Raw genomic sequence first — 26142 nt, forward strand, 5'->3', positions numbered from 1 at the left:
TCACTGCTGTTCCTCAGGCGAGGGCAGCAGCCCTGCCAGATCAGGTGGAGTTTGACTCTCGCTGGGCCCTGGCAGCCACTCCATGGGTGACGGCTGCCTCTCCACAGGTGAGGGCTCCACCTCCATCGGCTGCTCGCTGGTGGATGATCCTCTCGCAGTTGGTGGCGGAGTTTCCATCAGAGCAGTGAGGTTCGAGTTGGAAACTGGCACTGTCCCCTCCTTGGGGGGCCCGGGCTCCTTTTGCCAGGTGTATGGCCAGTTCTTCCAGGACAGTTTCCGGATCTTCCAGAGGGATGTCTTCTCCTGCAAGTGTGCTGACTGGCTCTTCAAAGACAGCTGGCTTGAAGGCAGCATCTGGCTCTCAGAAGATGTCATCTGGCTCTCCTCCGCTGATAGTGGTGTCTCCTTGGTTAGTGGCAGACTCTCGGGAGTATATGGCCACGGCTCATATGACAGTGACCTCTCCTGCCTCTTCGGCAGCTTCTCCTGGAGAGACCCGGACAGCCGGTTTTTGGTGAGAGAGTGCTGGCTTTCCTGATAAGGAGAGGACTGCCCATCTACAGGCAAGGATGAGCTCACCTCAGAGGCAGGCTGCACACCCTCAGAGGACACCTTCCCCTGGTGCTGGCGCCTGTTCCTCCCCAGGAACGACATCTTCCTGGGGTACCAGGAGGACTCCTCCATGCTCGAGGGCAGTTCATCGGGTGGCCTCGTGTGATCAACCAGCATGTCGCTCTTGACCCCTGGTGACCTCCGCAGAATTGTGCCCTGCGTGATGAGGTCCGCATAGCCCTCCCGGTGGGAGAAGGCATAGCTGGAGCGCCGGGTCCATGCCTCCCGGAGGACATGGGGTATGGGCTCCACGGTGATGATCTCCTCACTTGTGGTCTTCTCCTCCTCCTCCTACAGAGCAAAGGGGAAAGCAGGAGTCATCAGGCTCCCAAGCCATGTTGACTGCTTTCGGGTCACCTGCCCCTCCAGTGGGGGCCAATCAGAGCCCTTGGCCACCATTGATTGGCCAGGCTCTTTCCTACCCAAGTTGACCCAACTGGAGTCCTCCATGGGACCTGACTTTTTTTTCTTTTTTATTGGCCACACCACGCAGCATGTGGAATCCTAGTTCCCCAACTAGGGATCGAACCTGTGCCCCTTGCCATGGAAGTGCAGAGTTCTAACCACTGGACCCCCAGGGAAGTCCCGTGGGACCTGACTTTGGACCAGCCCATCAGATTCCTTCCCTAGGACCTGACTTTGGATCAGCCAATCAGAGTCTGGGGCAGCCCTATGTCCAGCCTGTGTGGCTGAAGGTGGCAGGTCTGTGGCCATGTCCTAGTCCACCATTCCAGTCAATTCTGGGGCCCAGCCCAGCTGAGACCCATCCTTCTAGATTCTGATTCCATGAGCCAGTGAGTCCTCTCCTCCACCATTTTTCATTGTGGTAAAATACACATAACATAAAATGTACCATTTCAACCATTTTTAAGTGCACAGCTCAGTGGCATTAAGTCCATTCACATTGTCGTGCAACCATCCCCACCATCATCTCCAGAACTTTCTCATCTTCCCAAACTGAAGCGCTGTCCCCAAGAAACACTGACTCCCCACCCCTCCCCCAGCCCCTGGCCCCCACCATCTACTTCCTGTCTCTATGGATGTGACTCCTCTGGGGACCTCCTGTGAGTGGGATCAGACAGTATTTGTCCTTTTGTGTCTGGTTTATATCACTGAGCATCATGTCCTCAAGGTTCATCCACATCGTAGTAGGTGTCAGAAACTCCATCCTTTTTAAGACTAGTATTCTTCTGTATGTCTATATCACATTTTGTTTATCCATCATCTGCCGACGAACACTGGGGTTACTCCTAAGTCCCCCTTTTGCCTGCCCCATTTCCAAGTCACTCCTGTCACCTCGACCCCCAAGCCCTAGTTACTTCCTGGTGGAAGCCTGACGGCACCAGCACTGGCCTTTTGCGTGTTTCCACTGCCTCCACCCCAGGAAGTGCGGCCTCCCCTCTGGGGCCCTGAGGCCTATCCTCTGGGCCCCCTGGGGGCACTGGGCAGGTGTCTGGTCTCCATCCTTGTACCCCCAGCTCTGCGTCTCTGTCGAGTCCCCGGCTCCCAGCTCAGGCTCCAGCTGCTGGGGTCCCACATATGCAGTGGGTACCCCCGCCCCTTACCTTGGGCCCTGGCTTCTGGAGGGCTTGGTAAATGATGCGGAAGGCCAGCACGGTCAGGGTGTTCAGTGACACGTTCAGCAGGATCACCAGCAGGATGGGGGGCTGGGACAGCACGCTGAGGTCAGCGTCTGGTGACAGGGCAGGGTCATGAATGGCCTGGGGTGTAGCCTCCCCAGGGCCTGCTTGGTGCCCCTCACCCCCCAACGCCCCATCTCCTTCCCCTCCCTTTACCCCAGGGATGCCTTTGTGAAAATTCCCAAAAGACACCGACATCCCCTGCACACACACACCCCCACCTGTATGGCCAAGGAGACCGAGGTTCAGAGAGGGTGCTCCGACTGGGGTCCCCCCCACTGCCCCGTCCCTGCTGGGGGCTCACACAGAAATGGGAAGGTCTTGGGGGAGACTTTGAAGAGCCAGATGCTCTGGGTGAGCCAGGTCATGACCGCGTAGAAGCCGAGGCTGAAGAAAATGGCCAGCACAGACAGGACGGTCCAGTACTTGGTGATGAGGATGATCTGAACAGGGAGGGGGCGTTAAGGCAGGGGGGCCAGGAACCCCGGGTGGCTCTCCGTGGGGAGGGTGGCGGCCCGGCCCCTGGGGCCCGTGAGGGGGCAGGTCACTGAGCGGGGAGACCTCAGTGCCTGTCTGAGGTCCCCGGGGGTGGGGTGGGCAGGCGGCCATGCCTACCTCCATGGTGATGGACAGCAGTCCCGACAGGGCCACGATCACCGCGAAAGACTGATAGTCACTGAAGCTGACAGGCCCAGCTGAGTCCCGGCTGATCCACAGGGTCATGAAGAAGTTGACCAGGGACGTGGCCGTGCCGTGGGCGATGGCTTGGAGAAAGACCCAGTAGTTGAAGAGCTCGTCCTTCTGGCCCGCCATATACAGCTCGGGCAACTCCAGGCTCCGCTCGGCGCTCACGTCCTGTTGAGTTTGCAGTGGGGAAGCCGGCTCTCTAGGGACCAGGTGGGGACGTCCCCCACCCCACCCCAGTCCCCCGGGAGGAGAAGGTGGGGCAGAGACAGGAGCGTCTACAGGGAAGCAGGAGGCAAGACATGCAGCCGCTCACCTGCTCGAAGAGCCCAATGTAGAGAACTGGGAGGGTGGTGTATAGCAGGTTGAAGAGCGCCAGGAACCAGCCTTCATACAGAGGCTGGGTGTGGGGTGGGGGAGAGGGGGAGAGGGGAGGGAGAATGAGGTGAGCCTTCAGAGCCAAATGGCCAGAAACAGAAACCAGCCTTTACCTGAGGAAACCCACCCAAGCTAGGTTGGCACCTGGAGAGGATTCCAGGTGACTTCGAAAGTCAAGTTGCAAGCAAGATTGGGGCTAAGATCAGCGCCACATTAAACGATAAAGACCGAAAGATAAAAGGCAGAGAGGGGCTTCCCTGGTGGCGCAGTGGTTAAGAATCTGCCTGCCAATGCAGGGGACACGGGTGCGAGCCCTGGTCTGGGAAGAACCCACATGCCGCGGAGCAACTAAGCCCGTGCGCCACAACTACTGAGCCTGCGCGTCTGGAGCCTGTGCTCCACAACGGGAGAGGCCGCGACAGTGAGAGGCCCGCGCACCGCGATGAAGAGTGGCCCCCACTCGCCGCAATTGGAGAAAGCCCTCGCACAGAAACGAAGACCCAACACAGCCAAAACTAACTAACTAAATAAATTTATTAAAAAAAAAAAAAAAGGCAGAGAGAAAAAGCACGGTCTAATTCTTTTAAAGCAGCACCTTTGAGCCTGTTCTAAGTGGATGACTTCAATAAAAAGCTACAGGAGGGAAAACGGCTAGAGAGTGTGTTTTTAGATCATTTTCGATTTAGGAAATCACTGATGGGTAGGAGAGTTGGAAGAGACCTCACAGACAAATAGCCCAGCTCCCTTCCCGAATGCATGAATCCAGACTAGTTAAAAGAATATCAGTTTCACCACTTTATATGCATTCTGGGATTGAGCAAATAAGTAACGATCAAACTTTTTACCAGAACCAAGTTTCTCACCATTGGAGATAAGAGTCACAAAGCAGTAAAAGGAAAAGGCTAAGCTGAGCCTTGTTCTGTGGGTCAGGAATCAGAGGTATCGGTGTGAACTCACATACACAAAAATAGACAGATGGATAGGTGTAGATAGAGATACAGATTTGCATCTAAACATGGGTTAATATGTGTGCATTTCCTAGCTCTGTCTACTGAGAGGATAATGGCATCCCAGTAGCAATGACCACACTAAGCACTTGGATCTTGGTGTCTAACTGCCATTCTCTGGTGAAGAGAACCAGGGCTCCATATGGGAATGGCTCATTCCAGGGTTGGGGCACGGAAAAGACAAAATGGGCCTGGAACCTCTTGTAGCACCAGGAAGTGAGGATGTACTTGGAGAAGAGCAGGCACATGACAAAGCGGCAAATCGGGGACAACTTGAGCAACAAAGCATAGAATAAAATAAACACCCATGAGTCCACACTGATGGGAATAAATAATTGAATAAATAAATAGGGGAGAAGGAACAGTTCTTCCCATGGAAGAATTCCAATTAACAAATACAGAAAGGCTGGACACTGTCCCCTCTAAGATCAGGAACAAGACAAAGGTGCCTGCTTTCACCATGGCAATTCAACATTGCACTGGAAGTCCTAGCCAGAGCAATTAGTCAGGAAAAAGAAATAAAAAGTATCCAAATTGGAAAGGGAGAGGTAAAACTATCTCTATTTGCAGAGGACAGGATCTATCTGCAGAAAATCCCAAAGGATTCACAGGAAAGCTACTAGAGCCAATAAACAAATTCAACAAAGTGGAAGGGCACACAGATCAACACACAAAAAAAACTGTTTCTATACACCAGCAATAAGCAATCTCAAAAGTGAATTAAGGAAACAATTCCATTTATAGCAGCATCTAAAAGAAGAAAATATCTAGAAATAAAAAGTAGAACAAAAATATATATATTTATGAGGGGTGCTGCTGTAAAGCTCTCTCTCTAATGCCTGGGCATTAGTGATGGGAAGCTCATTCCCTCTCACAGTAGTCTATCTTCAGACAATTTCCTTACACACAGGGGACATCACTGCCCTACAACTCCTCTTACACTCTGGAGAGCACAGCTAGTATTCACCATGATACTGTCAAGAGTCTTGAAGTTAGGGACCCAGCCCCCATAGTCTTATCTTCTCTCAGGTTCAAGCTCTTGTTCTCTCCCCTTGAAGGATGTATATTTGGAGCACCTGTCCTGCCCTTGCTCCAAAGCTCAAATTTGCCAAATATCCCTGAAAATGCTTGGCACTGAGCTGGGCATGGAACCATCCCTTCCCTTCATCTGGAATCTACACCTCTATGAATGCAGCCAAATAAAAGTCTGTGTTGCTCTGTGACTTCAGGCAAGTTCTGCCCCGTGAGGACCCCAGAGTGTGAGCCTGCCTGCTGCCTTCCTGGAGGCTATGGGAAGGACACGGCAATCCCAGAGCACCACCCCCGCCCCCCCCCACCCGGCCCAAGAGGGGAGTTCCCTCCAGCGCACCTGGGCAGTGAAGCCGCTGTAGAAAGCGAACCAGATCTGGACCATCATGCTGGCCAGCGTCTTGTAGATAAAGTAGCGCAGGAACTTGCAGACGCGCATGTAGGACCAACGGCCATGCACCAGCAGCAGCCGCCGCAGGAAGCAGAACTGGGCCAGCACATAGTCGCTGTTCTGCACCGCCTGCATGCCCTCCTGACCCGCCAGCCCCACGCCAATGTCCGCAGCTGCAGGGGCACACGCAGCCTGTCGGCCCCGGGCCCCTCAGCTACCACCCCCAACTGCTGCCGGCCGCCGGCCTCCCCCCGTGCTGCTGCCCGCCACCCACTCTTGATCATGCTGACGTCATTGGCCCCGTCCCCGATGGCCAGGGTCACCACGTCCTGGTATTTCTTGACCAGTGCCACGATCAAGGCCTTCTGCTTGGGCGTCACCCGGCAGCAGATGACCGCTTGGCACCGGGAGGCCAGCTCCACGAAGGCCCGCTCCCGTCGCACCTCGGCGCTCTCAAGTGCTTTGTAGTCCTTGTCCTGCGGTGCCAGCCCCGTGTTCCACAGCTGGATGCCAAGGACCCGCCACATCAGGGACAGGCGCCTGGCCTGCAGGAAGTCCGCCCTCTCCTCTCTGGGCTCCTGCCGGGGCTCCTCCTCATCCAAGCTCACGTTCTGGACCAGGGCCCGGGGCTCCTTGCGCAGGGAGAGCAGCAGCTGGTCCTGGCCCATGGGGGACAGGGGGCGCGTCACTCAGCTGCACCCCTCCCCTCCAGGAACGCCCCGACTGGGCCCTTCTCCCAGCTGGACCTGACTGCGTCCTTCCCTTGCTCTCGCCCTGCTGAGAACCATCTCCCGGTGTGACACTTCAGGCCCTTTGCCTTGGCTGGTCCAACACCACATCTGGGGGCCTTTTGGTGGAGGCCGTCCCCAGCCCCAGACCGCGGCTCCTCCTAGCCCCCTCCCAGGTACCAGGGCCCAGCTGCCCGACCTGGGCTGACACTGACCAGGAACTCCCCGTTAATGACCAAGGCCATTTTGACCTGCAGGGGGAGCTGTTTCTTCAGGTGGCCCTTCTTGCCACCCTGCAGGCTATTGTTGCTCTCCCAGTAGAACTCCAGGATCCGCCTGCAGGGGTCCAGCAGGGCCTCAGCCACACCAGCCACACAGGCTTCCTTCTACCCACTCCCCAGCTGTGCCTTGGTTTTCCCCTCTGGGAGCCCCCCACCAGGCAGAGGCTGAGGGCATTCTGCAGACCCCAGAGCCACGCCTGGGCCATGGGTGCCCTGCCCCAACCCTGACCCCCCCCCAACACAGGCTCATCCACCCAACCACCCAACCCCCACTTCTTACACAATCTCCTTCTCCTCCAGAATGATCATGTTCTCCGAGAGCAGCTGGCAGGCAAAGCCGATGTTCACCGCTGTCTCTGCAAACCAGCCCAGCTCAGCCCCTCCACGGCCCCCTGCCTGGGGGCCACGCCCACTCTGCACATCACAGCAGCATGCCCCTCCCCCTGGCCACAGCAATTGGTTTGGAGGAGGGCATGTGACCAGGCCAGCCAATGAGAGTCAGCCCTGAGACTTTGGTTGCAGCTCTGAGCAGAGGGGGCTCCATTCCACTCGCCTGGCTGGAGCTGGGCTGCCGGTGGGAGGTGGGTCTGGGGCCAGGGCCAAGGGATCGTTAGACATATCATGCTTAGGGCCTCAGGGCACTTCTAGGAACCCACAAAAATGAATTAATTTGTTTAAAAAAAATAAAGAAGTGGGAAAAAAATGAATATAAAAATCCAGCCTGGATATTTGTCTTTACACCAGCACAGCTGTTAAACGTCATTCTAAATATTTTGTGTGTACGTGCCTCCTGCCCACAGAAGTTCTAATGCAGCCCTGCGGGCACCCATGCCCAGTGGGGCCCCAGAGAAGCCTCAGTGGGGTGGAGTCAGAGCTCCACGGCCACAGGACCTGAGGCTCCATTCCAGCTTGGCTCCTGGGTGGCTGGGCAACCTCGGCAGGTGCCCATGCTCTCTGAGCCCCGCTGGGCCATCTGTGAGGCAGGGGTAATGAGGGCCCCACCGCATGGCGCTGCCAGGGGGCCAAACCCCAAGGAGACGCTCAGCATGGCAGCGGCCCACCCGAGGGAGGCGCCCAGGGGACCCCAGTCCATTGTTCCCGGTCCTCCCTTCCCAGGGACAAGGTGGAGGGCAATGCTGAACTCAGACAAGAGGGATGGGCCGACGGTGGTGCCTGGGCAGGGGTGAGCTCTTCCCGCGCCTCCCTTCTCCCTATGTTGGGGGTGTCCGCCCTGGGACCCACCTTGCTTGTCCCCTGTGAGAACCCACACTTTGATGTTCCCCTGCTTGAGACACTTGATGGTGTCGAGGACACCGTCCTGGAGCCTGTCCTCGATGGCTGTGGCTCCCAGCAGCTGGAGGTGGGCGTGGGGACAGACTGAGCAGGGACCCAGCTCCCTGGTGGGGCTGAGGGGCTGGAGCTGGGGTGCGGGCGCCCCTCCCCCTGAGCTCCACCCACCTGGAGGTTCTGCTCCATCTCCTCATACACCTGGTGCAGGGCGTGGGCACGGTTCTGCAGCAGGATGCCGGCTTCCTGGTGCCGCTGGCGCCACTCTTCGTACATGTCTTCGTCCACCTCCTTGCAGGCCACGCACAGTGTCCGCAGGGTCTGCTCGGCGAAGGACTGGGCCCCGGGTGGGCAGGCGGCGCTGCCACCCCCGCCAACCCCTGCCCCCTCACCCGGGCACCCCTCCAGCCCTCTCTCTCTGCCTGGGGTCACCCAACCTACCCGCCACCCACAGTCTGCCTTCCCGGGCAGGGGGAGCTGGGACCACGTGCCACCCCTTCTCCACACCCGCTCTGTCTCAGCCCGCACCCCACACCCCCACCCCCCTGAAGATGCCCAGCTCTGTTTTGCCCCCAGACCTCGCACCTGCCATTCCCCCTGCTTTGTGAGGCAAATTCTAACTATTCTGCAAGACACTCGGTGCAGCCCTGCCAGAACCCTCTGCCATCAGGGCTCCCCCAGCCCCAGACCCCTCCCTCTGCCTCATTTTTCAAGGAGCTGAGGCCTCTGGGGTGGGTGGAACTGGAAGGATCCTGGGGACTCTGTCTCTAGACCCCAGGGAAGACCCAGAGCTCGCTTGTCCCAGGGGGTCCCATCGTGGCTCCTTCCTTCCCTCCTACGCCCCAACCCTCCCCCAGGCTTTTTGCTTGCTGCCCCGGGTCTTGCTTCTGTTCCTGACTGGAGGTGGGCTTGAGCGGCCGAGCTTGGACAGGTCAGGAGCTCCAGACAGGCCTGTGCTCCTCTCGTGCCTCAGTTTCCCCATCCACTCCATAGGCGGTTAAGCCAAGCCGTCTTACCGAGCTCCTGGGCTCTGGGTCATGGTTCTGACTGCACTTCCTCAGTTCTGGGTCACAAACCAGATGCCTGCTCCCCACCCCCCCTCCCGGCAGAGGTAGAACAGGGCAGTCTGGGAGGCCCCCGTGTGGAGGGACACAGGACATTTCTTTGCACAAACAGCCCCGCTGGCCCCTGTGCTGGGTGAGGCTGGGGACCTGCAGGGTCAGGGCTGGGCCAGCACGAGAGGACAGCCCCATGTCAGGGTTGGCGCGGGAACAGCTCCCTGGAGGTGGGGACCTAAGGCTGAACCTTGAGGACCAAAGGATACTAACTGAGCGTCAGAGTGGAGGAAGGCATTCCTAGCAGAGGGAATAGCGTGTGCAAAGGTCCTGAGGCAACACCTGAGCATGGAGGAAACTGCAAGCCAGAAACTGGGGTTCCGGGGAACCCCTCGAGGGCAAGGAGGGACCAGGCTAGACAGGACAGCAGAACACAGAAAGACACAGCCTGGAAAGTTGGGCCAAGGCGTTTGGGCTTCACCCACGGAGACAAAAGTTTTGGGGCAGAGAAGGCTGAGCGTGTCCTGAAACCTAGGCCTGGCTGGGGTAGGGGGGTAGCAACCAGAGCAAAAGCCCAACCACAGGGTGTCCTTGCGTGACTGAGAAAAAGATGTTCCCTTTGGGCAGGTGCAGCTTGGAGTTTGGCTCCCTCTCCAGCCTCTGTGTGTGTGTGTGTGTGTGTATGTGTGTGTGTGTGCGTGTGTGTGTGCGCGTGTGTGTGTGTGTGTGTGTGTGTGTGTTGGGCAGAACAGTGCACAACCTGATCAACTGTACATGGCCGCCCTGGGTACCTGAGGCCATTTCTCTGCACACTCTCCTTTCCTGCCCTTCTCCTCCTGTCCCTGTGCCCTTGACCCTGCCCCTCCACCCTCCCTTCCCACAGGGACTCACGGCCAAGGCCTCCTCCGTGGTCCGCTCCATCAGGCCTTTCTTCTGCAGGCGCTCATAGATGACCGTGTCGGCCCCTTTGGTGTAGAGGTAGATGGAGCCCTCGGGGTTGCGGACTGTGGAGGAAGAGCCCTGGCTGCCCACACACGCTCCCCTCCCCGCCTCCCCCCACCCCACTTGGAGCCACGGGGGCTCACCCAGCACCGACATCCGCTTGCGCACGCTGTTGAAGTCCATCATGGCCAGGACCTGGTACACCCGCTCCTCTCCCAGCTCCATCACAGTGATGCTGTTCTGCGTGCGTGCCAGGAACACGTAGCCGAAATTCCGGGCCGCCGTGACCAGCGCCTCCTCGTCTGGGGAAGCTGCCTGGTACAACAGCTGGTCTGGCCCGGGAGGGGGGTGGGGTGGAGGAGGGGGAGGGGGCTGAGAGCCTGCCCTCCATCAGGGACCCACCACCCACCCAGCTGCGCGGCCTTAGCACAGGGAGAAAGGGGACACAGGAGGTGCCCGTCAGGTATTTGCGGGATGACGGTCTCTTGCGCCGGCACAGCCTCTAAGCTTGGCTCCCAATGTCCATGACCTCCTCCTCCCTGCGCGATGACAGGCCCGGACACCCTCTGCGGAAAAGGTTGGGGCTCGGGCCAGGGGCCTGCGCACCCTCTAACCCGGCTGAGAGGGCCCCGGGAGTTGGGCGGGAGAGTGTCTCAGGGGCCAGGGCGGAGGCAGCCCCGGGGGCAGGCTCACTGTTCTTCTCCTGCACCATCACCGTGTGGCAGATGGCCAGTACGCGCCAGAACTCGCGCACCCTCCGGTCCTGGTTGGCCCGCACAGCCTGCAGGAGCTCCGCGTTGCGGAAGTGCAGCTTCCCGTCAGCAAACTTGTTCCAGAGGTAGGGGTCCTCCTGGGGGGCAGTGGGGGGACAGGCCAGCCCTGGGTGGGTCCCTGTCCGTGCCCCCACCATCTTGGGCTTCAGGGCGGCCGGGCCCACCTTGAGTAGGGTGTCCTCTTCCTCTGAGCCTGGGGAAAGACCCTGCTTCAGGCCTCAGCTCCCGGGCCCTGCACGGGGTCCCACAGCGCCCCCTCCCTGGTCCGGGCTTCCTGGGGACGCCGGATGCAGCTGGACCAGCCAGGCCTGAGCTCTGGACCCAATGCCCCAAGCAGCCAAAGGCCCCAGCCTCAGCTTCTGCCCAGAGGAGGCAAAGGATGCAGCCCCGTGTCCCAGGGGCCCTGGGAGGGCGTCCCAGAGTGGGGCTCAGCACTGTGGAACATGTTTTAGTTTGACATCCTCATGGTGTCTTTTTTTGTCTTTTTTTTTTCCTCCCCTGCCATGCTGTGCAGCATGTGGGATCTTAGTTCCCCGACCAGGGATCGAACCTGTGCCCCCTGCAGTGGAAGTGCAGAGTCTTAACCACTGGACCACCAGGGATGTCCCTGGTGTCCTTTTAAAATTTGGACTTGGCTACCTGTTTTGAAAAATTGTCTGATTTCACATGAAAACCCGGGTCCGTAGCACTTCTAGAAACATCAGAGGACCCAGCCTGGGGTTGGTGCCGCTCAACACAGGCCCCAGTGCCGCCCATCACTCCAAGAGCCTGGCTGAGGGTCAGGTGGCATCTACCCGAGGGCGTGGGCCCAGGTCTATTTGTCATGCTGGCAACTGCCCAGTGGGGTCCTCTGTGGGCTCCCGGTCTACACCGTGTCCGCTAGTTATAAACTAGACTCCCTCTTCACCAGTTTCTGTGTGGCCTGCGAAGCTAAGAATGTTCTTCGCATTGCTAGATAGTTGGGAGAAAATTGAAAGAGGAATATTATCTTATCTGACACGTGGAAATGCTATGAAATTCAAAATTCGTCGTCCCTGCGAGAGGCGGCTGCTTTCCCAGGACAGAGAGGGGGCTGTCCCAGCGGCCAAAGATACTGACTTGTCGTGGGTCCTTTACAGGAATAGCTTGCCGACCCCCAAGTGAGAAGAAGCCCTTTGGCAACGGTTCTGGGGCACCAATCTGGGCGGGATGCTGGGTGCGGGCAGCACCCACGGAGGTCTCAGGACAGGGGCAGCCCCGTGTGGCGGGTCCCAGTGGCGGCGGCGGAGGGCTGGTGGGCCGGGGAAGGCAGCCGGGCGGGGCGGGGCCCCACCGTAGATAACGCCGTTGATGCAGCACTTCTTGAAGGTCATGACGTTCTGTGTGAGCGTTCCTGTCTTGTCGGAGAAGATGTACTCCACCTGCCCCAGCAGGTCGTTGAGGCTGGTGCTTCGCGCTTTGGCGGGCAAGTCCTGGGGCTCGTAGTACATGCGCTCATCCCAGTTGATGAAGATGCTGTTTCCCAGGTGGATGAACTCGGCCCTGCAGACGCAAGCGCACACGCGAGCGCACGCGGGGTCACCGCCCAGCCCGCGGGCCCGCTCGCCCTCCCGCCCCTCCCTCCCGGCTCAGCAGAGGGCGGGGCGCGGCGGCCCCGGGGCTCACAGGATGAACATGGCCATGGGCACCATGACGCTGAGCAGGACTAGGAAGCCCCAGAAGATGAAGAAGGTCTGGGTGGCCTCGCTGCGCACGTGCTGGGCAGACACGTAGTGGTGCTTGGCCTTGAACTCCCTCACCTTGTACCGGAAGCCCAAGGTCAGGACCGCGGAGATTACCACCATGGACAGAAAGATCTGCGCGGCGGATGGGGGGGGGGGCGTTGGGGCGCAGCGTGAGGGGGCCCGGGCGGCAGCGAGACACCCCGGGGACGCGCCCGCGGGGACACGCGCGCGCTCAGTGTGAACGAACAAGCACAGAGAGGGGATGCCCCCCCACCGGGCTTCGCGGCTGCTATTTTTTAAATTATTATTTCGATAACTTTTAAAAAGGTAAAGTTGGTTAGGCAAAAAATTAAGGATTGTTAAACGTCCGTGGAGGATAGGTGAGCATTTTATTATCTCCTGTGGGTTTGGAAAACGTCAGGATCAAATATTATTTTATAAAAACTTTTTTTTTTTTTCCCAAATGGTCATTTTAAGAAAACATTCTCTGGCCCGAAGACCTGTCCGTAGGACCAGGCTGCATATTTGGCAGAGGAGGGAAACTGAGGCCTGGAAGATGACAGCCGGGGCTTCTGTATATGGGGTAGGGCCCTCTCCTTCCCCTCCTCCGTGTCCCCCGACCCAGGGCAGGGGCTCTGGGAAGCTCACCAGGACCACCAGTCTGTTCATCAGATGGTCTATCTTGGTTCTCTTCAGATGGATCTTGCCACAGTTCTTCATGATCTTTGTGTCAAAACCTGCAAGGTTTCCATCCATCCATCCATCTGTCCATGCATCCATCTGTCCATGCATCCATCTGTCCATCCATCCATCCATTTATCCATCCACTCTTCCATCTACTCACCCATCCACCCGTCCTACATCCCTCTTGGGTGGAGGTTGGGTCATCCCCCCACCCAACCATCCACCTGCCCAGCCACCCATCCTTCCGTCTACTACAAGCACCCCATTTTTCCCAGTCAAAACAAAGGTGCCGGCTCAACTTGTCCATTTCCACAGTTTCAGAACTGAGCGTGCACAGAAACCACGCCAGGAGCCCCTCATCACACAGCAGCAGACATGCAGCGGCCATGCCTGGCCATGTGACTTCTTGCCACTGACTTCAGGGTTTTCACCCACCCACCCCTGACCTGGACGGCGCACGCCCCAGGGTCCCCGGAGTGGCTGTACCGGCGTAGATGACCAGTCCATAGCAGGTGTCCGTGTTCCGGATCTTGCAGCCGCGCAGGAGGATGTTGCCGCTATCCAGGGGGTATTTCTTGCCCTTCCACTCCAGGCACCCCACAAAGTGGTGCATCCGGCTGTTGGGTTCCTCACACACCACTTTGCCTGGGGGCGAGCCAGCGGTCAGGGAGTCTCGGGCACAGCTGGGCTCAGCCACCCCTCTCCAATGTGGGGTCGGGGGGGACTCAGGGAATGTTCCTGTCATCCTCCAGCCGGGGCCACCCTCACAGGCCCTGCCCTGCCCCAAACCTGACCTGCTGACACCTCCACCCCCACCACGCGGCCTCCTCCTGGATGCTCCAAAGCTGGCCATTCCCGGCCTCAGGACCTTTGTGTGCTGTCCCCTGTGGTTGCACTCATACCTCCTCAGGGAAGCTCTCCTTGATCCTCCAGCCAGATCAGGTACCTCCCCCCATTAAGCCCCCTCCTCGTGGTTACAATCCTGGGATGTCACCAGATATTAATGTCTGTGAGGTTCTCGAGTGCAGGCACCAGCCTTGTCTCGGTTGAGCTGGGGACCCCAGGGCCCAGCCCAGCACCTGGCACACAGTAAGTGCTCAATAAATGTGTGAGGAGGGAAGGAAGGAAGGGATGCCCCCATCCAGCACCCTAAACCACAGGGGCCAAATGCAGGGTACAGCATAGAGTTCCCCAGCAGGCGGTAGGGGAGGGCCTTTCCCCCATCACCCTGAGAAAGTGCTACCACCGGCCTCACTCGCGTTTGACAAAACCCACCCAGGATGCAAAGGCTGGCCCCTGGCAGCATCTGGCGGGGTAGGGGCTGGGACCCCAGAAGGGAGTCGGCTGGGGGCCATGGGGTTGCTCCTGAATGACTCTCACCTGCTCCACCCCTTCCTTCTCAGGGTGCAGAGCCTGAGTTTGTCCTGAATGTAGAAATGAAAGCTGTCTGGGTGGGTGGGGAAGGGCAAAGGACTACGGAGGAGCCACAGGGCAAGCCCACGCCACTCGCCACCCATCTGAACCTCAGTCCCCTTCTCTGGCAAATGGGGCCACGCCTTGCAGGAATTCTGGGGCAGCTGGGCCAGGTCGGGACCCAGAGAGAGCCGTCGGGATGGGAAGGCCTTTCCCCAGATTCATGAGCAGACATGCAACCAGTGTTTGGATGTTGGGAGCAGAGGGGCTGTGGTTGGAGAGAAGGGCTCTGGTCTGCTCCAGAACCAATTAGAGTAACTTGCCTCTGCAACATGACAGGGGAATAATGATAAAAATGACAATCATTTTTAAAAAGTATCCCCTCGCTGGGTCCTGGCAAACAGTAACTGGATCCCTAGTGTGAAACATCATACTTTTCCTGGTGGAAAATAAGAAACTTGGAGGTGGAGGATGGTTCCCTGTTCCCATGGGCCTCTCCCACCATGCAGGTGAATTGCTAGCCAGTGTACACAGGCTGTCTTTTTTTTTTTTTCCTGGCCATGCCACGCAGCTTGCGGGATCTTAGTTCCCCAACCAGGGATTGAACCCGGGCCCGGGCACTGAAAGCGCCAAGTCCTAACCACTGGACCGGACCACCAGGGAATTCCCACAGGCTGCCTTTTTGCATAAACAACCGAAAGCGTTTGCTTTGAAGTGTGCTAAAAATAAAATGTATCACTTGATAAAATGCCCAGCACATTTCGTAATAACAACAGAAAATGCCTCCACTGTTGCATCGATTTAAGGGATTTGATATGGGCCTGGAATAAGCCCGTCTCTTAAAAGCTATCCCAATCCCAACGGTCTGGGCATAAACGAGACAAGGGAAAACGCAGCAGAACTGGCTGTGCCCATCTGGAGGCCAGAAGCCACCCAACACACCCCACTGCACCCCATTACCATCCCCCACCCCAGCAAGTGGGAAACCTGTGCTCCCACCACTCAGGGGGGCAGACAGGGCCCAGAGCGGGTGGATGGCTCTGCCAGCTCCCACCTTGGAAGGACGCCATCTTCCTTATACTGGTCAGTTCGTGGTGGGTGATCGTCGGGGCCTGCCTGAACTTCAAGTTGGTCTCCCTGGTGATGAGAAGTGGAGCGAGGTGAAAGGTGGGGGCAGACAGTGCCTGGGCAAGTCGTCCCCAGCCTCCTTCCAGAGCCCCTCCAGCATTTTCCCCGAGCACCCATTGTGCACCAGCTGCCAAGCACAAGGCTGAGGCCCAGAGAGGGAGAGGGCCTTGCCCAAGGTCACACAGCGCGTTTGCCAACGGGCTGAGGCCAAACCCTAGGCCTTTTTGCTTTGGCACCTGGCACCCAGTGGGGCTTCCAGAAATACTGGTGCATCTTATTGCCCCTGCTGGTTCGCAGGCGCCCCCCCAATCCATGCTCCCAGGGCAAAGGACCACAATATCCAAGTGGGCTGGGAAAGCAGCCCCCAGGCCCTTGAAAGCCCTAGTGATGACCTGGTCTCACCCGTCGATGTCAGCCGTCTCTACGTAGCACAAGCTGCTGGGCTCCGTGCTGGCCAGCAAGACCAAGTCGGCCTGGGGTGGGGAGCGGGGTGGGAGGAGACGGTGTTGCACGGGGCGGGGGGTGGGGGGGGAGGAAGACAGGTGGGGGGCGGCCCTGACCCCTGGAGCCCGCCAGCTCACCGGGACGATGCTGTCTTTGTGCAGACAGACCACGTCTCCTACACACAGATTCTTCCACTTTCTCCACAGGAAGCTGCGTGGGTGCGGGCGGCAGGGGTGAATGCGGGGGAGGGGGGTCCTCCCAGCCCCCACCCACCTGCCCTGGGGGCTCAGCCTTGACCGCCCCCTCCTCCCAGGTTCCAAGCCCCTTCAGACCTTCCCGCCCTCCCCTTGGGCTGAACGCTCAGCTCCACGAGGGTGAACACTTGGGTCTTCAGCCTCTGCCCCTTCACAGGGCCCACCCCAGGCCTGGTAGACAGCAGGCGCCTAATAAGTGCTGGTCTGGGTTGCCCCCCCACCCCCACCCCGCCGTCAGACCCAACCGGGACGTCCGGGAGCATGGAAGGTGCTGGACCATCTTGCGGGCACCCCTCCCTGCGGTGTCCATCCATCCCCCTCTGTGCTGGGGTCCCCCCGCCCGGGGATGGACCCTGTGCCCGGCTGCCACGGCCTCACCTCTTCCCCATCAGGATCTGGCATGGCCTGTTGTTGATGTTCCTGTCGCTCCTGTGTCGCCCCTGGGCCGACAGGGACGTAGGTTAGAGCGATGGCGCTGCCCCCCACGCCGCCCAGGTGACCGTACAGACTCAGGTGCCCCACTAGCAAGCCCACACCCTGCTGTGTCCGTCCAGCGACCCTGCCCTCAGGAGGGCGGGGGCAGCGGCAGAAGGAGGGCAGTTTCCTGCCTCTGCCGCCCACGTTGACACCAAGGTAACCTCATCGGCCCCTGCCCCTCATGGCCACAAGGCACGATGGAGGCTGCAGCCCACCGGGGGCTGCCCGGGCCGACCTTCCTCCCGCCATGCCCAGGAGTCCTGAGGCCCCGCCTGCCCCCGCCCCACTCACAATGTCATCCACCAGGTCTCGGGTGGCCCGGATGGTGAGGAGGCCGACAAGCGGGGCGAACAGAGTGAACCAGGGCAGCGTGGAGATCTCGGGGATGCCCTGACACAGGAGTGGGGGGGGTCACGCTGGCCCACCGTCCTGGGTGCCCCTGCCCTGCCCCCCCCCACACGCCCAGCAGCCCAACCCAGCATCGTGTGTTCCGACCTTGGTCCCTCTCCCTACCCAGACCTCCTCCCCAGCAATGCCTTCTCCTCTCCTCTCCACGCCCCGCTCCTACGTTCTCTCCTCCAGGAAGCCTTCCCAACCCCAAGTTTGTTCCCTCCTCAGGGCCTTGGCTCTCTCTGGCTCCCCTCCCTGTAACCCTCAGGTCTGAGCTCCGAGTGGCCCCTAGACCAGTCTGGGGGGGGTCCCCGTCCCCATCACTGGTCCCCACCATGTGGTTTAATGACAGTCACCTCCCACACTCCCTGGGCCACCTGAAGACAGGTGTTAGGGCCACTGCTGGGTCCCCAGTACCCACAATAGGACCTGCACACAGTAGGTGCTCAATAAAAGTTTATCGGATCAACGGATAAAAGCAGAGTGTCTCATTTCACTCAGAACAGAATGAGAAACTGGGTGCGGTTGGGGTGCTCTGGAAACTGCCCATCCCTCACCCATCTCCACCCATGACCGGCCTGATGCCAGGAAGTGACCCGGCGGGTCCCAAGAACCTGATCCTTCCTCCTGGCCCTCTGGGATCAGCTCAGCCTGCTGGGGCCAAACGGGTCAGGAGGCCTCCTCAGACCTGGAGGGGCCACCCATGCACCCTCGGCATCCAACATATATTGAGCGCCTCCTGTGTGCCAGGCCCTGGGCTGGGCAGTGGGGACCCAGCCATGAGGGTGCTCCCAGTGTGAGGGGGGCCGGACACTGACCCACCAGCCACACAGACAAACACGGGGTAGGACCACCCTGGGTCTACAGAGCCACGTGGGAAGGTGGGAAGGGAGGGCTTCCTGGAGGAGGTGGCTTGAGCAGGTAGAAGGAGTGGAGTGGGCACAGGCGCTGACCCCTGGAGCTGCCCCACCCGCCCCACCTGGAGGATGATGATGAGAAGGAAGTAGAGGTTGGACATGCGGTGGAACTGCTCGTACAGGTTCAAGGGCAGGAAGGAGAAGACGTTGTACTTGGCCGTGTGGATGACGTTCCTCTGGGACGAGAGCCGGCAGCCGGCATGCGGGCGCCGCCCAGGAGGGCCCAGGTTCCCACCCAGCCCCACCCAGCCTCCCCCTTCCCTCCGGCCACGACCAGCGCGGGTGCAGACCCAGTGAGCCAAGCTGTGACCCCAGGACTCCCCGCGTGAGACGCAGGCAGGGGGTTTCTGGTAGAGCCCAACGGACACGCTGTACCGTGAAGGTTTCCTAGTAACTTATTTAGGGCGGAGGAGACACGCGAAGCGCCAGCACCGGACACCACAACTAGGCAAGGGCGGCGCTACGGTCCTCAGGACTAAGTGGACTGACCCAGCGTGCAGAGCTGGGGTGGCAGGTCCCGAAGGCCCGCGGGGGTGGGGTGGGGGTGGGGACGGGGGAGGCCTGTGCCGTGGGGGGCTGGGCCTGCCCACCTTGTACTTCTTCCTCTGCCAGCACAGGAAGACCTTCTCCTTGAACTGGTTGTTGTAGGACCGGTTGTTGGCTTGCACCTCCCAGGTGAACTCTGAGGCCCGAGAGGACAAACACGGGCTAACGACACCCCGGAGGAAGGCTAAGGGGCCCCCCGGGGATCCAGCCGGTAAACAGATGAGAGGGCCCACGCGGCCCCTGCACAACAGTAGGCGCTCGGGGAGCCCAGGTGGATCTGAGCATCCGGCTCCCCTTGAGCCAATCCCTAGGCCCTGGGAGACCCACTCACGCACATTCCGTCTACAGAGGGGTAAACTGAGGCCCAGGGACGGGCGCCGAGGTGTCCGAGGCTCCACTCCCTGCCCAGATAGTTCTGGGCTCACAGGCCCACAAATCCTGAGTCCACCTTTCAGTGATAGGGTTTTGAACTCTTTGTAACCCACTGAGAACCCCGCACTGGGCCTCCCGTCTCCCCACTTCAGTCACTGCACTGCACTCTAACGCCCCTTGTAGGGGTCCCCCTGGCACCCCCTCACTCTACCCCCAGCCCTGCACCCGCTCTTGGCCGGACACGCACCTGAGTTCTTCTCCTCCTCAAGGTCTTCTCGGTACGCGAGGCTGCCCATGCTGGTGGGGCTGTCGAGGAGAGGGGCCTGAGGTCACACTGGCGGCCGGACAGTGCCCACCACTCCACCTTCTTTGATGTCACTTCCCACGTCCATCTGCTGTCCCCTCCCCAGGCTCTGGAGGTCCAGTCACCAGCTGTGAGTCCTTCCCCGTTACAGCCGGTCACCCGGCCGCTGCTCCCCACCCCCACGGCCCCCCAGGGCCCCCCATGGTCGGCCCCCATCACCTCTCCGGGGCCGATCGCACGCACATCCTCCCGGGCCCCCCTGCTGCCCCTCCTGCCCCAATCCCCACACGGCACACGATGCCCAGCCTGGTCAGGTGCTCAGTCAGTTTGTTGACAGACTAAATGGGGCCCCAGGGCTCTCCATCATGTCTCGAAGTGTGTTTGAGGACCAAGGGGCTGAGAGGTCTGAGTGTGGTGTTGGGGCAGGGACCACCAGCCCTCCACAGAGCCCGGAGCCTTCCCACCAGCTAGTTCATGGTCAGTCCTAGTCCTTCGATGCCCTTGGCAGCTCCCCAGATGACTCCCACCCCCAGCACTCAGCAGCTCCCTACTCCCCACGCCCTGGCCCCTGGCCCCGCTGTTCCCTCTGCCCTGAGCACCATTCCCCCTCGCATGGCCGGAGCCTCCTTCACCCTTCGGCTCTCAGCCCCTACTTCTCCTACTGCCCAGCCTTGTTCTGGCGCCTCCTCTGGGCTTCCCCTCTGCCTTCGGGATCCCCCATCCCAGTTCTGATCACCCTCTCCCCTCTGCTTCTTCCCCTGTCTGGGCTGCCTGCTGAAACTGGAACCTCCCAGGGCAGGGACTGCTGGCGTCTGGGTCACTGGTGTCGAGGGGGGCGGGCCCCCAGGGGGAGGGCCTGGCTCAGGGCCAGCTCTGAGGCTCCTGGGGGCCCAAGCAAGGCCAGTGCCCATTCACCAGATGAGGAAAAGTGAGGCTCAGGGTGAGGCTCATCCCGTGGGGCCAGAGCCAGGATGAGCTCTGGCCCCACAGGAGCCAGAGCCGGGGGAAACCCGGCCGGGGCCAGATGGGGTTAGACGAATGCTGTGGGCCAGAATCCAATCAAAGCGTATCAGGGGGAAGGGACACGCCCTCCTCCCTCGCATTCTCAGCTCACCGGAACGCCCACTACCCCCCGGGAAGCCCTGAGCATTCCCGCAGCGAAGCGGCTCAGGGTTCGACGCCCAGCCCCCTGGGAAATGCACCTGGAGATCCGGGCCCACACGACACCGGGCGCTCCGGCGCTCGTCCGGACCTTGGCCCACGCGAACCTCTAGGGGGCGCCCCCGCCGCCGCGGCTGCGGCCTCCCGCCCTCAGGCCGGGCGGAGTCCAGAGAGGGTGCGCGGGCGCCCGGGGACGCACAGCTGCGGGAGTGCCGCCGCTCACCTGCGCGGGCCGGGGCGGGCGCGGCCGGGCTTCCTGGGGCGGTCCGCGGGCGTCCAGGGCGACGGACGTGGTGGAGCTGTTAGCCCGGTGCCAACGGGCCTGAAACGGGCGGCGCGGGCGCGGCGCGGCGCGGGGCGGAAGGTTGGGGCCTAGGGGCGGGGCCTGGCAGAATGCAAGGGGGCCGGGGGCGGGGCCAGGGCGGAAGGTGGGGCCAGGGTAGAGGGGGCGGGGCGGAACCCCATGGGTGGGGCCAAGACAGAAGGCGGGGCGGGACAGAGGCGGGGCCGAGCTAGGCCTCCTCGCCGAACAGGGCCAAAAGGGGCGGGGCCTAAGGCGGGACCGAGCGTGACCTCGAGGACCGGGGGCGGGATGGAGGAGTCTTAATCTGGGCCTGGGTATTAAGGGGCCAGTCGCTGGGGAGGGTGGGCTGGACCCGGCTGAAGCTGGGCGGGGCCGGGTGGGGCGGGGGGAGAGGCTAGGGGCGGAGAAAGGACGCAGAGGTAATCGCAGGTATGCGGGGCGTGAGTCTGAGCTGTGTGCGCGTTCCAGTTCAGCGAGCATGTCGTACGCGCAGGTAGTGTTGGGCGCCGGGCTGGGGGAGACTGTTAGAACCACCGAGCTCATCCCGCCAGGAAGAAGCCCACAGGGTTCTAGCCCGGTGTATGCCTACCCAGCGCGCGGCCGGGACTCCGGGGGCCTTCCTGGAGGTGGTGACAGGGGTGGGAGACAGCGATGAGGCTGGGGCAGCGTCCAGGCCGGAGATGGGGGACTTGAGCCAGGGCGGGGAGGGTGTGTGGGAGACGCTACTGAAGGTAGGGTCCTCCTAGGAGGGGCAAACTTGGGGGTTCAGGGGTGGTGATTAAGCTCTGTTTTTCATATTCTTTTAGGAACCCTCTGATGTGCAGAGAGTAGGAAGGTACTGGACACCTCCACCACCCTTCTCCCCAGCCTCGGGGTTGCTCCCTCCCTCTGGCCCAGCCGTCACCCAACGGACCAAGGGTGCCTGTCTGACTGTGCCCTGCCTGGGGCACGGGCATCACCTCTGAGCTGATGTTGGGTGAAGGAATGAATGATGGGGTGGTGACAGCACACAGGAGCTGACCGCCCCCATCAGAGCAGCAGCCTCCCACTCCCATTTCTTGGGAAGCCCTGCACACCCAGCGGCCTCTGGGGGATGCCAGGTAAACCTCTCCTTTCCTTCATTCACCGGGGAAACGTTCGTCCAGCCCTACCCAGCGGTTACTGAGAAAGGCCCTGCGGGGAGAGGCTTGGACAAACTGCTCTAACAGCCTTTAGGAGACACCTCACCCGGTGTGCGCCTGTGAGGGGGTGGGGTCGGGATCGGTTCTCCCCCCTGGGACGGTGACAGAAGGGAGAGGAGTTTCCCAAGCAGCGAGTTTGCAAAAGCTCTTTGGCCTCCAAGAGGCAGCAGGTTCGGCAAGCTGAAAGCTTGCACCCCACCCCCAACCCCCCCCCACCCCCGGGAGCTCCTCCCCCAACTGCCCAAGGCCTCCCTGGGGCACTCATGCTCTGGGGAGGGGGACAGACCACACAGAAACGGGGCTCCTGGGATGCTGCCTGCATCTTTTCTTTAGAAGAACACTCCTTGTTCACAGAAGGTGGGGGAAAGTCAACTGGTCACAAGAACAGCCCCGGAGGGACACGACGGTGGCAGGGGCCTGACTTCACCAAGAACCCTCCCCTCAGGGCCCCTGTGGACAGAGAATGTTGCCCACCATCAAGCCTTCTGCCACTGCAGTGCCGCCCCGCTTCCCCACAGTGGTGCGCCCTGAGGGGATTCAGGATGGAGAAAAACCAGATAGTGGCCCTAGATAGCTGAAGTGCATATCAAAGGAATGATTTCAGTGAGCCCAGACAGCATCTAGCATCTTCCCATACACAGAAAAGCACTGCAATCATTAACTAGAGATGTCAGCTTTTTGCGATTAGCAGGAAACTTTTGATGTTTGACTCTGGTTTTGTTTTCTTCAGCAAAAACTCCTAGGAACAGTTCCTCAGAGCTATATGAGAAGCAATGTCTTGGGCTACAGTCCTCAGTGAGTTCCTGGAATAAAACATAACTCAGCTTTCAGGTCTTGTATTTTTCAGTCGATACCCCCTGGGGACCCTGCAGCGCTGGCTGCTGTGTCCTCAGATGGGAGCCTGCCCTCTAGGCCTTTAGCAGAAGCCAGCGGAACTTCTGCAGAAGTGGAGTGGCAAGGGGGCCTCCTCCAGGCAGCCCTCCTTCCAGCATCTTTGTGCTCCTGCACTGGGACCTGGGGCCCCCCAGCATCTCCCCGACCCATGAGGCTCTTTGGGCTTCACTTTTTGCTTTACCCAGTGGCTGCCCTTCCCTTCCCAAGTTAGCTGCTCAGACAGGGAACATGCAGTGGTGGTCGGGGTCTCCCCACTCCCAGCCCCGTACGCAGGCCCCACCTCATGGGTGGGCAAGGCAACTCCAGTCCCAGGGCCTGGCCGCTGGCCCCACTGTCACGGCACCCCGAGGGGCTGGAAGCATGGGGCCCTGGTCTGCTCTGGACACTGGTCCTGGGGGCAACCCGGGCACTGGGCTGGTTTTTGTGAAGGACAGCAAGGTCCCATTCCTGATTCCCCCCCGTTAGGGGTGACGGTGACCCCCGTTAGGGGTGCCCCTGTGTGTAGAGCCACACCTGCCACCAAGAACACCTCCAGATGCCATGAGCTCTAAAATCCATACAAACGTTTATTCTGCCCCTGCCTGGGGGTGGGGGAGAGGGGATGCAGGAACTGGGGCGCTGCGGGCCTTTACAGACAGCCCCCGGAGGAGGGCGGGGCTCTGGCGGGAAGACAGTGTCCAGAGGCCGACGGGCCCTGGGGCAAGGCCCTGGGGGCTGATGGAGGGGCTGGCTTGGTTCCCAGAACTCCCAGGTCCTGGCGGCTGCTGGGGTGCCGGCGCTCCACTCCCAGCCCTACCCCCGTCCCCCAGGAGGGAAGGCAGCACCAGGGTCTTGCTCCTCCGGGTGGGGGAAGACAACTGTGCAAGTCATCAGGTTTAAATTACAAATAATAAAAATAACAATACAAAATAAAAAGACAACTCCTGTCACAAACAAACCCTCAACAAGCCTGCCCGGCCGCCCCCTGCCCACGAGAAGGAGCAGGAGCAGGAGCGGGGGCAGGTGGTCTCGCTGCCCGGGGCACGAGCAGGGCCCGCTGGGGGTGCCGGGCGGGAGGGCCCCGGCCTCGCCCGTCGAGTCAGCAGCAGTCTCCAGAGGACAGAGGTCTGGGGCAGAGAGGCAGGGACGGGCGACAGGGTGCGGCAGGGGCTCAGGGCTCCAGGGTCAGTCTCGGCGTTGGGCTCTTGCAGCCTCCGGCTCATCCCGTTCTCTCGGTTTTCTGTGTCTTGGCGACGTGGACAGGGTTAGCTCTCGAGATTTATTGCACTGTTTTGGAAGAGGCCTGGGGTAGAGAACGGGCCGGGGCGGCAGGAGAGGCGGGCGGGCGGGCGGGCAGGCGGCGGTCACCGCTTGGTCTTGGCGTCTTCGCGGATCTTCCAGATCACCAGGTGCATGCAGGCGCTGGCGTCCTCACTGGAGCTGTGCCCGTCCACTGCGGGGCAGACAGATGCGTCAGGGCAGGGAGCCCGCGGCCCCCGCGACCCGCGGCCCCACGGCCCGGCACTCACCATTGTCCTGGATGATCTGTCTGAGGTAGTCGGCCATGAGATTCCGCAGGGAGCGCTTGTAGGGGAGGCCCAGGCGATGCGGGAATAACACGGACGTGTCCACCACGGTGCTATGGACAACCTGCGGGCAGTCGGGCGGTCGGGTGGGCGGTCAGGGACCCCAGGAGGGCTGGGGTGGCACAAGGGGGAGGAGGACGCCGAGTGCCTGGTCCCCAACCCCACAGCTCCCGCCCTGGGCTAAGGGCAGCGGGCCCCGGACGGCCCCACCCACCCCGAGGACCCTCAGGGAGCCGAAGCCTAGGCAGGCGGGTACCTTCAAGGCCAGCAGGTCGCTCTCCAGGCTGTGGCCGATGAGGATGGTGTCTGAACTGAACATGCTCAGCAAGACGGCCTGGACGTCCCGCAGCGAGATGCTCGTGTCTGTGAGGTCAGCCTCGGTCACCCCTGAAAACCTGGGGCGGGAGGATGGAGGCCTTAGGGAGCTGGGGAGGGCACGGGGACCCCAACCCGGGGGCTGGGCTGCGGGCAGGAAGGCTGGGCCGTGGTGGGGAATGGGGGTCCCGTTAGGGCTCCCAGCTCCTTGGTCAAGGGGTTGGGGGTCAGGGTGGGAGGGGCACACCTAGTGTTATAGTCGACGATCTCATTGTCCGGCCTGACGAAGGTGTCATACACAACCTGGAGCTCCGTGTCCACCACCGTGACGCGCGTCAGCTCCAGGCCATATGTGGTGTAAGACTGCAGGGCCAGAGAACAGGCCTCAGACAGAGCGCCTGGTGGCCCTCCCCGGCCCCGCGCACCAGCGCTCCCGCCTAGGCGACCCCTGTCCCCGAACCCTGCGGGCGGAGGCTCAGCTCCCACTCTCAGATACAGAAACCCGGCCAGAGGCCTTCTGGGGCTTCTCTGCTGGTCGGAGGGGGCGTGAACCCAGGCACCCTCCCAAAGCCAGAGCTGTGCTCGTGAGGCACACACAGCCTCCAAGCGCCAAGGTGGCCCGTGTGTGCCAGGCCCGCAGGCGCAGGCAAGGCTGTGATGTGTGCTCAGCGGGCAGGTGGGCCCGGCTGCTGTACACGCTCTTACCCTGGCACCTGCGCTGGCCCGAGGCTCTGGGTAGAGGGACTGGGGCAGCCCCGCTGGGCAGCCGGGCCAACTCACCATTTCACAGTCGAGGGCGTAGACTCCTGGGTGTGCATCTCCTGAAAGTTCTTTCTCAAAAGTCCTCACAAACCCTTCGAGGTTTTCCTTCCGGCCGTCCTGCACGTGTTGCTGAGGGCGGGAGGGAAGGAAGGTCACGGCCGGGCTCAGGGGGCTGGGCTGTGCTGGTGGCTTTCACAGACTGTCCTCCTCTTCCCAAAGCCCCCAGACCAGGCAGGTAGATCAAGGATGGGAAAAGGGACGCTCAGAGGTCAGGGCTCTGGCCAGAATGGGGGAGGGGCTTCCCAGGACGAGGAAGGGCCCAGGACACCCACCTTGGCGACCTGACAGCCGATGGAGCCGATGGCGGCCGAGCAGCACGTGTACTGAGTCTCCCAGCCCCCGGCCACTGCAAGAGAGACGTGGTCAGCAGACCTCCTTGATGCCCTGGGCCCAAGCCTCCCGCAAGGAACTACAAACGCCGGTTTGCCTGCGCAGAGCAGGGGCTTCCCAGTGCCCTTCCC

At 60.8% G+C, this 26142-nt stretch overlaps 2 protein-coding genes across 2 annotated transcripts in view; both read right to left on the bottom strand.

The window, feature by feature from the left end:
- ATP8B3 (ATPase phospholipid transporting 8B3) lies at positions 1-24181 on the bottom strand. Its single transcript, XM_068535005.1, has 30 exons — positions 23918-24181; positions 21494-21646; positions 21164-21298; positions 20824-20972; positions 19383-19441; positions 18808-18899; positions 18280-18393; positions 17202-17300; positions 16812-16873; positions 16317-16389; positions 16138-16208; positions 15662-15744; positions 13681-13839; positions 13159-13247; positions 12452-12642; positions 12079-12328; positions 10728-10881; positions 10178-10366; positions 9984-10096; positions 8209-8373; positions 7993-8104; positions 7031-7106; positions 6685-6805; positions 6016-6400; positions 5691-5914; positions 3253-3336; positions 2868-3107; positions 2557-2695; positions 2178-2305; positions 1-903 (listed from the first exon to the last, which is right to left on the bottom strand). The coding sequence occupies exons 1-30, from the start codon at positions 24179-24181 to the stop codon at positions 1-3; spliced, it is 5076 nt and encodes a 1691-aa protein (XP_068391106.1).
- Positions 23528-26142, bottom strand: part of REXO1 (RNA exonuclease 1 homolog) — a 20836-nt gene continuing 18221 nt past the window's right edge. Inside the window, exons 11-16 of the mRNA XM_068537339.1 lie at positions 25954-26027; positions 25640-25750; positions 25107-25222; positions 24801-24939; positions 24488-24608; positions 23528-24411 (exon numbers count right to left, since the gene is read on the bottom strand). Of these exons, the coding sequence (XP_068393440.1) occupies positions 24323-24411; positions 24488-24608; positions 24801-24939; positions 25107-25222; positions 25640-25750; positions 25954-26027 (650 nt within the window). The 3' untranslated portion in view covers positions 23528-24322. The remainder of the gene's footprint in view (positions 24412-24487; positions 24609-24800; positions 24940-25106; positions 25223-25639; positions 25751-25953; positions 26028-26142) is intronic.

The sequence above is a fragment of the Eschrichtius robustus genome, chromosome 2 (genome assembly GCF_028021215.1).
Source record: "Eschrichtius robustus isolate mEscRob2 chromosome 2, mEscRob2.pri, whole genome shotgun sequence".
Classification (NCBI taxonomy): Eukaryota; Metazoa; Chordata; class Mammalia; order Artiodactyla; family Eschrichtiidae; genus Eschrichtius; species Eschrichtius robustus.